Source organism: Dama dama, chromosome 20, assembly GCF_033118175.1.
Source record: "Dama dama isolate Ldn47 chromosome 20, ASM3311817v1, whole genome shotgun sequence".
Taxonomy (NCBI): domain Eukaryota; kingdom Metazoa; phylum Chordata; class Mammalia; order Artiodactyla; family Cervidae; genus Dama; species Dama dama.
In genome coordinates this window covers 76,003,174-76,016,756 of record NC_083700.1, presented here as the reverse complement: position 1 = coordinate 76,016,756, position 13,583 = coordinate 76,003,174, and the positions used below count along the sequence as shown (strand labels likewise).

The 13,583-nt window shown below is 37.6% G+C and overlaps 1 protein-coding gene across 1 annotated transcript in view; it reads right to left on the bottom strand.

The window, feature by feature from the left end:
- The window catches only part of DNAI4 (dynein axonemal intermediate chain 4), a 94,975-nt gene that overhangs the window by 59,495 nt on the left and 21,897 nt on the right, over nt 1-13,583 (bottom strand). The window contains exons 3-4 of the mRNA XM_061168458.1: nt 12,833-13,017; nt 11,415-11,527 (exon numbers count right to left, since the gene is read on the bottom strand). Coding sequence (XP_061024441.1) covers nt 11,415-11,527; nt 12,833-13,017 — 298 coding nt within the window. The remainder of the gene's footprint in view (nt 1-11,414; nt 11,528-12,832; nt 13,018-13,583) is intronic.

The window sequence follows — 13,583 nt, the reverse complement described above, 5'->3', positions numbered from 1 at the left end:
ATAAAACTCCTAGAGGAGAACATAGGCAAAACACTCTCCGACATAAATCACAGCAAGATCCTCTATGACCCACCTCCCAGAATATTGGAAATAAAAGCAAAACTAAACAAATGGGACCTAATGAAACTTAAAAGCTTTTGCACTACAAAGGAAACTATAAGTAAGGTGAAAAGACAGCCCTCAGATTGGGAGAAAATAATAGCAAATGAAGAAACAGACAAAGGATTAATCTCAAAAATATACAAGCAACTCCTGCAGCTCAATTCCAGAAAAATAAATGACCCAATCAAAAAATGGGCCAAAGAACTAAACAGACATTTCTCCAAAGAAGACATACAGATGGCTAACAAACACATGAAAAGATGCTCAACATCACTCATTATTAGAGAAATGCAAATCAAAACCACAATGAGGTACCATTACACACCAGTCAGGATGGCTGCTATCCAAAAGTCTACAAGCAATAAATGCTGGAGAGGGTGTGGAGAAAAGGGAACCCTCTTACACTGTTGGTGGGAATGCAAACTAGTACAGCCGCTATGGAAAACAGTGTGGAGATTTCTTAAAAAACTGGAAATAGAACTGCCATATGACCCAGCAATCCCACTTCTGGGCATACACACCGAGGAAACCAGATCTGAAAGAGACATGTGCACCCCAATGTTCATCGCAGCACTGTTTATAATAGCCAGGACATGGAAGCAACCTAGATGCCCATCAGCAGATTAATGGATAAGGAAGCTGTGGTACATATACACCATGGAGTATTACTCAGCCGTTAAAAAGAATTCATTTGAATCAGTTCTAATGAGATGGATGAAACTGGAGCCCCTTATACAGAGTGAAGTAAGCCAGAAAGATAAAGACCAATACAGTATACTAACACATATATATGGAATTTAGAAAGGTTGTAACGATAACCCTATATTCAAAACAGAAAAAGAGACACAGAAGTACAGAACAGACTTTTGAACTCTGTGGGAGAATGTGAGGGTGGGATATTTCAAAAGAACAGCATGTATACTATCTATGGTGAAACAGATCACCAGCCCAGGTGGGATGCATGAGACAAATGCTCCAGCCTGGTGCACTGGGAGGACCTGGGGGAATCGGGTGGAGAAGGAGGTGGGAGTGGGGATCGGGATGGGGAATACGTGTAAATCCATGGCTGATTCATATCAATGTATGACAAAACCCACTGAAATGTTGTGAAGTGACTGGCCTCCAACTAATAAAAAAAAAAATAAAAATAAAAAACAACAACAAAAAAAGAAAGTTGTGGTTAAATACAGGAGAAAAACAGACTTAATATCCATGCAAAAAATATATTGAAAAGAGTTAATCTCAAGTCTGTAGTCTAGTCAGAAGTCCAAAGTTCTTAAAAAATTTCACTGAGGACAGTGTTTCATGGCTGGGAGTTTGGACTTGGTTGTATGGATAATAAAGGAGCCATGGCAAGGGTATATAGGTCAGAATTCAATGTTTTCTGTTAAAAATCAGGGTGAGAAGCAGGGATCCATGAGATTATGACATGGGTAAAGCTTGACTAGACAAAGGGTATAAACTTTCCGGAGATTAAAGCTTAGTCTCCTTAAGAAGGCCCAGAGTATGAGAAAAACACCTTTTACATAGCCTAAAAAAAAAAAAAAATACAAGCTACTAATTCCACAGATCAATCACCAACATTTGAAATTGATAAATAAATTAGAGTATACTCACCTATGAATATTAAGTAGTAATTAAATATGATATTAAAATTATGAAAATGTTTGTGATAAAATATTAAGTAACTAAATAGTCCATGACAAAATCCATGGTATGATTGTAACAATTAAAATACTTATGCACATGGAGAAGCTGAGGAAACAAAATTTTAAATTACCAATCCTTTATAATATTGGATAATTTTTTTAAAATGTTTTTTAATTTTTATTATTCATGCAATAAATTTAAAATGAGGGAGAAATGATTTATATAAGTAAATCTACCTACATAGCAGATATAGGGAAAGTGAAAAAGTAAATAAACTATCCACATGGACACAACTGGAGATATATATAGTCCAAACTGTTAGCTTGATCAATGAAGAAAATGAGAAACAGACAGGTTAAATGAGAAGTTTAAAGTCACACAGGCAGTTTTGAGCTCTTCTCTAAACTTCCTTTCTTTAAGACCACCAGGTCTTCATCTACTATTTAGTTATATATACCTCAAAGTAGCTATGACAAAACTAGACAGCATATTAAAAAGCAGAGACATCACTTTGCCAACAAAGGTCCATATAGTCAAAGCTATGGTTTTTCCAGTAGTCATGTATGGGATGTGAGAGCTGGACCATAAAGAAGGCTGAGCACTGAAGAACTGATGCTTTCAAATTGTGGTGCTGGAGAAGACTCTTGAGAGTATCCTGGACTGAAAAGATATTTAAACCAGTCTACCCCAAAGGAAATTAACCCTGAATATTCATTGGAAGGACAGAAGGTAAAGCTGAAGTTTCAATACTATGGCCATCTGTTGTGAAGAGGCGACTCATTGGAAAAGACCCTGATGCTGGGAAAGATTGAAGGCAAAAGAAGGGAGTGACAGAGGATAAGTTGGTTACATAACATCACCAACTTAATGGACCTGAATTTGAGGAAACTGGGAGATAATGGAGGACAAAGGAACCTGGTGTGTTACAAACAGTCCATGGGGTCACAAAGAGTCGGACATGACTTAGCAACTGAACAACAACCTCAAAGTACCATTATGACACAGATATGCTAATTATAAAAATGAATGATCTTACAGTAGATAGAACCAATAGAGTAACACCTTAGTTACCTACCATGATTGAGTAAAGTAGTAGTTTTCTTTTACTTAGTGGCAGAGGATCTACCATTCATAGACAAAACCCTAGGATGGCACAAAGAATTTTTGTCTGGATCTCTCTAGCAACCTTTGCATGAATGTTGGTTGAATATGTTATATATTGAGAAACTGCCTCAAACTCCACTATATACCTATGCTGCTAAGTCACGTCAGTCGTGTCCGACTCTGTGCAACCCCATAGATGGCAGCCCACCAGGCTCCCGTCCCTGGGATCCTCCAGGCAAGAATATGGAGTGGGTTGCCATTTCCTTCTCCAGTGCATGAAAGTGAAAAGTGAAAGGGAAGTCGCTCAGTCGTGTCCGACTCTTAGCGACCCCATGGACTGTAGCCTACCAGGCTCCTCCGTCCATGGGATTTCCCAGGCAAGAGTACTGGAGTGGGGTGCCACTGCCTTCTCCCACTATACACCTATAGAATCTGTCTATTCATGGACCAGATACCCTAACCCTAAATGGACTTTAAACCAGATTTAACTACATATCACTCTCCACTTAGAAACACATCACAATATATCAATCTGCCTTGCCTGTTCTTATTTACTGCTGGTGATGGAGGGAACATAGTTCCACTCCTGACGATTCTTATAGAAGGAAGCAACTCTAGAATGACAATCTTGGCTCTTCTCTACATTTACTCATGATTCCCATAGAGGGGGTTGCGGTCGGCCTGAGATGGTCTGATGTTTTATTGAATGGGTGGGTAAGTCTGTCAAATTTGAGAGTTTAACAGCAGGCCTTTATTCATAATGTGATATTCTGGCTCCAATATACCATATCTACATTTATTACATTTTTCAATTCAGAACTGTATAGGGTAAAGGGATGTCATTACTTGGCTACCTTCAAAGACCCCAGTAGCTAATCATCTATGAAACCATCCTTGGCCGCTGCATAAGCTAGAATTGGTGTGATACAATTGCAGTGCAATTCAGTCACATAAGCAACTTATTCTCATCCTTCCTCACAAATTACATACGTATCAAGACACTTTATGAGTTCATGTAAAAGATAGCTATTCAAATGTTCTCTGAGACCATCCACAATCTATTGGTAAGATGATGTTTTGGCTCCTACCTTGCCATTAAAACCATACGCTTTTGTAACCATAAGCCTCCTTTTGGTTATACAGTAAAAGCAATGGTTCTCAAACTTTAGCATGCGACAGAATCATCTAGAGAGCTGATTAAAGTAAAAACTGCTGTGACTCACCGCTAGACACTTTTTTAACATTTAATAAATATTAATTTTAAAACAGTTTTATATATAACAGAAGTCCACAAGAATATTACAAAGAGTTACTATATACCCTATACCCAGTGTTTCCTATTGTTAACATTACTTTGGTACCTTTATCACAATTAATAAACCAACACTGATGCTTCATCATTAGCAAAAGTGAATACTCTATCCCAATTTCCTTAATTTTTAACCAATGTCCGTCCTTTTCCTTTTTCAAGATATATTGTAGGATATATTATGTACATATATATACATGTAGGATATATTATGTCTATCGATTGTGTCTCCTTAAGTTTCCCTAGACTGTGACAATTTCTCAAACTTCCCTTGTTTTGATGCCCTTGAGTTTTGAGGAATACAGGTCTTGTATTCTGTAGAATGTCCATCAGTAGGGTTTGTCTGATATTAGATTATGGATTTCTAGGAGGAAGACTACAGAGGTAAAGTGTCATTCTCATCATATCATATCAAGGGTACATGCTATCAACATGACTTACTACTGATGATGTTCACCTTGACCTGAGGTAGACTTTGTCAGCTTTCTCTGCTTTAAAGTTACTCTTTCCCTCCCCTTCTATATCCTATACTTCTTAGAAGTTGATATGCAAAGCCCACATTTAAATGAGACAGAGAGTTAAGCTCCGTCTTCTTGAAGGAGAAACATCTACATAAATCATTTGGAATTCTTTTGTATACATTTGTCTGCTCTCACTCATTAATTTAATCAGTCATTCACTTGAATCACCTTGGACTCATGGATATTTACTTTATACTTTGGGTTGTAATCCACTATGAGATAACATATTTTGTTCTTGAAATTATTCCTCCTATTACCATCGCAAGCTGTTGGCTGCTATGTCCTTTTCACATACCTCAGATTTTTTGTTTGTTTAATGTAGTTTTTCCTCTTTAACACTTGTTTCAGTTCAGTTCAGTTCAGTTGCTCAATCGTGTCCGACTCTTTGCGACCCCATGGACCGCAGCACGCCAGGCCTCCCTGTCCATCACCAACTCCCGGAGTTTACCCAAACTCATGTCCATCGAGTCAGTGATGCCATCCAGCCATCTCATCCTCTCGCATCCCCTTCTCCTCCTGCCCTCAATCTTTCACAGCATCAGGGTCTTTTCCAATGAGTCAGCTCTTCGCATCAGGTGGCCAAAGTATTGGAGTTTCTAACAATTGTTTACTTTCTGATTTACCTTATATATTCTCTGTTCCAGTCTAGAAGCAGTAATTTCTCTAAAGACTCCTGGTTCCTTTTATTGGAGAACAGTATCAGAAACCAAGATCTGGGTATGCTTGTTGCTATAGGGGTGTCATTTCTTCTAGGCTTTCTTAGCAGACAGAGCTTAAGAAATATTTGTGTCTATAGTAAACCCCCTCCCCTCTAACACACACACATATAATCTGTATATACACTAAGCTCAACATTAGTTTACTCTTTCTGATTCTCACTCAGTATCATATGGATAATTCTAACCTTCTCCCCTTGTTTGCCCTGCAATCCCCCACTCCAATGACAGTGAAAAAATCTAGTTCGAACCATCTGCCTTCCACTTATTTACATGTTTAATACCAGTATATACGTACAATACTTCAGATTGTTAACTCACACTCCAATGGAAAATGACTCTATCAAATAAGAGTATGGTGGCTATGTGTACTTCCATGTTTTTAATCTTCTAATCTCCACTCAATTTCAATGTTACTTAGGGCTATAACTCCCCTGACACCCAGTCTCTCAGTGAAGTTATGTCATATATTTGTAAAGCAGTTAGATTCTTATGTCACAGTTTGTATTTCATCCTGGGTGCTCTGATCTCTTGAGTTTTTTTTTTTAATGCAGTATATTAAGGTTGACTTTTTGTGCTGTAAGAGTCTATGGATTCTGATAAAAGTATAATGTCATGTGTCCACCACTATGGTATCACACAGAATAGTTTCACCATCCTAAAATATCCACTGCACATTTCTTTTCACATGTACTATTTCTTTGATGCTCAGGATTCGTTCCATGATAATTAAATCAGAATTCTGGACATGTGATCTAGGTTATCAGTACTTTTAATACTAATTTATAAATTGTTATATATTAGAAGCATGTGGGAAATTTTTAAATATACCCAAAAGTGTGTTAGAGCAGGACTGAACCAGCTTGCAAGGGGCAATTATTAAATTATCAGGAATTTTGTGAGCTAATCATTAAATACTGCCATTATTCAAAACTAAATTATATTAACTTACAACTAAATACATATTAAAAACAAAGATAATAACCACTTAAAACTTACCACTTCCTATGTTATCAAATTTTATTATTCTCTAGACTCTTGTAGGTAGTTATTTATATTTATTGCATCTGTATGGTAAAAATACTAAATAACAATGTTCCTCTAAGCATGTCTTGCAAGCTTCCCACTCAGAAATTTCATGCTGGTAGCTTGAATTTGTTGGGGGTGAACATATTTATACCACAGAAATTGGCAAATACTACAAATCAGGACTTTCTCTACTTCAGAGTAGGTTAGTTTTATACTTATCATCACACCACTGATTATGCCCAACCCCATCTGCCAGATATTCCTATATTGTTGGCCTAAAGGAAGACATGAGTGTGGGAAATTTTTAAAGGTATATAGATTATGTTACTGTGCATTCAAGATTTAGAAATGTGAATCTAAATGAGTTGCCAGGTCATCAGTTCAGTTCAGTTCAGTCGCTCAGTCATGTCCAACTCTTTGCCACCCCACTAACCACAGCATGCCAGGCCTCCCTGTCTATCATCAACTCCTGGAGTCCACCCAAGCCCATATTCATTGAGTTGGTGATGCCATCCAACCATCTCATCCTCCGTCGTCCCCTTCTCCTCCTGCCCTCAATCTTTCCCAGCATCAGGGTCTTTGCAAATGAGTCAGCTCTTCGCATCAGGTGGCCAAAGTATTGGAGTTTCAGCTTCAACATCAGTCCTTCCAATGGACACCCAGGACTGATCTCCTTTAGGATGGACTGGTTGGATCTCCTTGCAAGGGACTCTCAAGAGTCTTTTCCAACAGCATAGTTCAAAAGCATCAATTCTTGGGCACTCAGCTTTCTTTACAGTCCAACTCTCACATCCATACATGACCACTGGAAAAACCAGAAGTAGAATTGTTTGGGTGTGACTCACTTACAGAGGCTTGACTTTGTAGTTAGAATTCGCCAGCAAGCCAAGATTATATAAGCATTGATACTATTCTTCAAGGCTTCTGGAGGTGAAGTTTTGATACTTTTGCTTGTTTTTGTTAGAAACAAGTAGAGGTAGTAGCTGTGCGTGGGATTCTCCAGGCAAGCATATTGGAGTGGATTATCATGCCCTCCTCCAGGGGATTTTCCCAATCCAGGGATTTGAACCTATATCTCTTAAGTCTCTTACATCGGCAGGTGGGTTCTTTACCACTAGCACCATCTGGGAAGTCCTTAGAAGTAGGCCTCAAGGCAAAATGTTACATAAAGATTACTGTCTTTTTCTTAAGAGCAATGCAAATTCATTGAAGGGTTTTAAGCAGTGAGAATGCAGTTAGATTGCATTCTTAAAAATATCATTGTAACAGGGATAGAGTAGGATAATTAAATAGTTGGTTTAGAAATCCCTCTAAGGGATTAAAGACAGAAAGGGAATTTTCAGGGAATTTGGGGAGACTGTTGTAAACTACTGACCACTCAAGAAAAGAATCTAGTAACCTAGCAAAAATCCACACTACCTTGAAGAAAGACCAGGTGCATCTAACACCAGGCACATTCAAGCCACAAACTCTGATTGTTAAAACACAAGACAATATATATAGGGTCTGAATCTTGTTATTAATACATGAAGTCAGGGAGTTAATGGTCCTTGAAAAGTAGCATTTCTGCATGTAGCCAAGACAGAAACACAGGTGAAAAGGGAAAGAAAATAGGTGAAAGGAGACATTATACCAAAACCCAAGATCAATTACTCTGTGGTGGTGGTGTAGTCACTAAGTTGTGTCTAACTCTTGTGACTCCATGGACTGAAGCCCACCAGGCTCCTCTGTCCATGGGATTTCCCAGGGAAGAATACTACAGTGGGTTGCCATTTCCTTCTCTAAGGGAACTTCCTAACCTAGGAATTGAACACAGGTCTCCGGCATTGCAGGTGGATTCTTTACTGACTGAGCCACCATATGTCACCATCCTTCTAATAATATAGATCTGATTTAAATAGTGTCATGACAGTCCCCATTAGAACATATAGGGTCAAAGGAAGAACTAATGATACAAGCAATGCCGTCTACCCAAAAATGAGGAAGAAGATGATCTTCTCCCCTGCCCACTTATTCTTTAACTCTGAAAAAACAAAAGCCCTTTTTTTCCTCAGGGCTGTGCTCCCTTGTTGGCCTGCTTATAGCTCTCACAGGAATCCCGTGCTTATATAAATTCACTCTTGTCTGTCTTTGCCTCACATTGAATTCTTTCTGCAAGGAGACAAAAGAATCTGAGCTTCATTAAGTCCTGGCCCAAGGTGAGCAGTTTCAATTAAAAGACAGTGGATTTGAGTTCCCTCTCAAGTTAGGGATTGTAGGTTCAAGCCCCAATATGAGGTGTGGCTGAGTTTGAGTCCCAACCAAGGAGTGTGGTTTCAACTCTGCATATAGTTTGGAAAAAACTGGAAGGTGGCAAGAATATACGTAGAGACTGCTGGGGGAGGTTATGACAATAATTTAATTCTCTTTCTCCCATCCTGAGAGGATGGGCTTCTTCCTAACAGACATTCCTAATGGCATAATTATCACTGCTAAGCCTTTCTCTCTTCTGAGGCCTCTTTCCATTAATACTGCCTGAAAAATAAAGTATTTGGCTTTTCCAGCCTCTCTCGAAGCTGGTGGTGGCAGTGTGACACAGTTCTGGCCAGTGAGATAAAAGCAGAAATACATAAGAAAAAGGAAGGCTTCTAGAAAACATTTACTCTCCTGATAAATGAGGGAGATGGAACTGGTGCCCAGAGTTGGGACAGGTATTATGAGGTCCTGTGGTAAGAAATGAGAAAAGGCTGAAAAAAGAATAGCAGAGCTGCCATTTCTGATTCTGATATGCCTATGTCACAAAAGCAAAGCCAAAAGTTCAGTTCAGTTGCTCAGTCATGTTTGACTCTTTGAGACCTCATGGACTGCAGCACACCAGGCTTCCCTGGCCATCACCAACTCCCAAAGCTTGCTCAAACTCACGTCCATCGAGTCAGTGATGCCATCCAACCATCTCATCCTCTGTCATCCCCTTGACCTCCTGCCTTCAATCTTTCCCAGCATCAGGGTCTTTTCCAATGAGTAAATTCTTCTGATAGGTGGCCAAAGTATCAGAGCTTCAGTTTCAACATCAGTCCTTCCAATGAATATTCAGGACTGATTTCCTTTAGGATTTACTGGTTTGATCTTCTTGCAGTCCAAGGGACTCTCAAGAGTCTTCTCCAACACCACAGTTCAAAAGCATCAATTCTTTGGTGCTCAGCTTTCTTTATGGTCTAATTCTCACATCCATACATGACTACCGGAAAAACCATAGCTTTGACTAGACGAACCTTTGTTAACAAAGCAATGTCTCTGCTTTTTAATATGCTGTCTAGGTTGGTCATAGTTTTTCTTCCAAGGAGCAAGCGTCTTTTAATTTCATGGCTGCAGTCACCATCTGCAGTGATTTTGGAGCCCCCAAAAATAAAGCCTTGTCACTGTTTCCCCATCTATTTGCCATGAAGTGATGGGACCAGATGCCGTGATCTTCGTTTTTTGAATATTGAGTTTTAAGCCAGCTTTCTCAATTTCCTCTTTCATTTTTATCAAGAGGCTTTTCAGTTCCTCTTCCCTTTCTTCCCTGATGGCTTGGACGGTAAAGCATCAGCCTACAATGCAGGAGACCCTGGTACAATCCCTGAGTCGTGAAGATCTCCTGAAGAAGGAAGTGGCAACCCACTCCAGTGTTCTTGCCTGGAAAAGTCCATGGATAGTAGAACCTGGTAGGCTACAGTCCATGGGGTTGCAAAGAGTTGGACACAACTGAGCGACTTCACTATGCTTCACTACTACTACTGATATTTCTCCTGGTCATCTTGATTCCACCTTGTGCTTCATCCCGCCCAGCATTTCACATGATGTACTTTGTATACAAGTTAAATAAGCAGGGTGACAATATACAGCCTTGACATACTCTTTTCCCAATTTGACACCGTCCATTGTTCCATGTCTGGTTCTAACTGTTGCTTCTTGACCTGCATACAGATTTTTCAAGAGGCAGGTCAGGTGGTCTGGTATTCCCATTTCTTGAGGAATTTCCCACAGTTTGTTGTGATCCACACAGTCAAAGGCTTTGACGTAGTCATTAAGCAGAAGTAGATGTTTTTCTGGAACTCTCTTGCTTGTTTGATGATCCAATGGATGTTGGCAATTTGAACTTTGGCTCCTCTGCCTTTTCTAAATCCAGCTTGAACATCTGGAAGTTCTCAGTTCACGTACTGTTGAAGGTCTGGAAGTAATATAAGCTCCATGTATATCTACCTTTAACTTCCTTTAATGTGGAAAAACTGTCTTCATTTAAGCTAATGGTAGTTGGATATTCTGTTACTTGTCAGAAGCATTCTGCTACGTAGGCTAACACCAGAAAGAAGAGTTCATCCAGCACTTTTCCTATAAATATTTTAACTAATCCTTCATTGTCATCTCAGAGGAAGAGATATCCACACCACACTCCAGCGCAAATGTTCCTCAAGGAAATAGCCACTTCTTACAGTGCTTTAGTCAACCACTATTTCCTCTTTGATCTTCACTCACATAATCCTTTGTATTAACTCATGTTTAATCTTCTACCTGGAATGAGTCTCTCCAACTTGTTCTCCTGACAAATTACTAATTATCTTTAAAAACCCAATTCAAAAGTCATTAATGTTCTTTATGAATGTTCTCCTGCTTTTTACTTTCCACCTCATAGTAATCCTTTCTAAGTGTTCCCATCACATTCTACTTATGTCTCACTATGGAATCGATCACAGTATATCAGAATTATTTGTCTCCTGAGTTAGAAGCTAAGCTTTTTTAAAACAGGGTTTGTGATTACTGAGGCTGTTGGTGCAAGGGAGTCACTTAAGAATTTTTAAAAATATATAAACATTACCCTGATAATTCTCATGTAGCTGTTGCACAAGCCAGTACTTGGGAATGATTACCATAGTTCTTCTTGTCTCAAGCACCGTAAAAATAATGAGCACATTTGCTAAAGAAATAATGAACTGTTACTTAAATAAAACATTGGATTCTCATTACCTGTAAAACTAGACAATCTTTCCCGTTTAAAGGACGGTTCTTCTAGGTCTTCTGCCATTGATTCAGTAGTGGATACAGTTGACTTAGAAACTGTGCTGCTTCCTAAAACTGACCTTCAGCAATTAAAAACAATATTATTTATTCATATGTCCTTATGGGCAATTAAATTATAAATGAAAACTATCAGATACAGAGAAATCAAATACACTAATCATATAAGCAAAAGTGATAAAAATAAAGTTATTCTTTAAAAATTAAGTTGATGATTACTATTCTTTAAGTAAAAGTCTTAAAATCCTTTTGTCTAAAGTCTATGTCTAAAGTCTTTCAGTGGATTCCCAACAGTATGTTTAGGATAAAAATCTAAAATACAGCCTATCTATCGAGATTCTCCATCTTATCATCATATCACTATTCTTTTTTTTTAAAGTTCCTCAACCTTATGGAGCTTTCTTACCTCAGGGCCTCAGCCTGGAATACTCTGCCTTTAATTTTCACCAGGTTTCTGCTCATTATTCAAAACCCATCTTAAATGCACTTTTATTCAATTTGATAAATGTCTTCTCAAGATTTAATTTAAAATAGAGTTTATATATTTGGTGGGAAATCAATGCATTGAAAAGTCCAAAAATAATTTCCTTTAAACATAGGAACTTAACATTAATCCATGATATTACATACTTTTTCCTTTCTATTTATAGTTTCAACTGGCCTCCAAAAGGTTCGGCTCAATTTATTGGAACATCCTTTGTTTTGCACAGAACTCCCATAGCATCTCTATGCCCATTTGGAGGTAGAGTCTAGACAGCATATTTTCTCCTAAAATTTCATGCTTAGTTAACATCTGGAACTTTTAATTTGTCAGATTGAAAGTTACACACTAAAGTACTTCCCCATAATCTTTAGATTGTTTTAGGAGTACTGTTTTATTATCACAAAGATTGAACTTCTTTATTGGAAGCTCTAAAAATTTTCAATTATGTAGGCATCTACATATGTAAATGCAAAACCTATGATTTACCAAAAAAAGTTATAAAACAAGACAGAAATCAAAGCATAGGAGAATAAGGATTTATATAGAAGAATAGGGAGGGAAAAAAGGGAAGCCCCTAAATTGCAGCATAAAAGAAACTGAAGAAAACTAAAGAAGGATGTCTGTAATGCTAGGTCCCATCTTTTTGGTTCCTCAGGAAATCTTGAGTCAAATCTATATATTTTTTTCACAAATGTGTTGGTAGGAGCATAGATGTAAGCCCCGCATCTAGTTAAAACATAAGACGAACACAAGAGGTGGCACAGTAGGATGAGAGAGCAGAGCTGGCAAACAGGACAACTGACATCTGACTTACACATGTGCGACCTCAATGAAAACATGTAATAAGACATAAACAGAAAAAGCACAGAATAGTATACTCTACCTGGTAAACTGCCCTAACATACTAGGATTTATTGTATTCTGATAAAGGCTATAGGAAGCTATAAAGTCTGATGTATGTGATCCGTCTTGTGAAGTCAATAGCTTATTTGGCTTTCCTGTACTGGAATATGGATCTGGACGGTAAAGAGGTCTGGGAGTAACATCAACTCCATTTATATCAGTCACCTGTAGAAAATAGTGATTTAAAATAAAATAAGTAAAAAGATGGGGATTCTGTATAACAAGTTCTAAAAATAGAGATAAAAATGGTAGAGAAAAAGATAAAGTTTGTAGGATAGGACAAACATGAAAAATTGAATGATAAAAGATTTTATGCTTAAAAAAACTTCTTAACTGAGGTAATACAACTTTTAAAAATCTCGTTCATGTTTTATCTATATACAAGTAATACATATTAATTTTGAGAAAATTAAAAAATGTAGAAAGATAATTCAGATTTTAATATTTTGGTATATTTAATTTTTATGTATAATCCTGTAAGAAACCCACAATTTTTCATTTAACATTTTATTAATAAACATTACCCAAGTTACTACACATTTTTGGCTTATATGCTTTTGGCTAATTTTCAATTATGAAATTTAACACATACAGAAATGTAATAAAAACATAACAATATAGTTATATTATAATACTTATAATTATATAATTATGATAATTATAAGAAAGCAAACATTCTTACAATCGCAACTAAAGTAAAAATTTAAAACACTGAAAGAACCTCTAGGAGA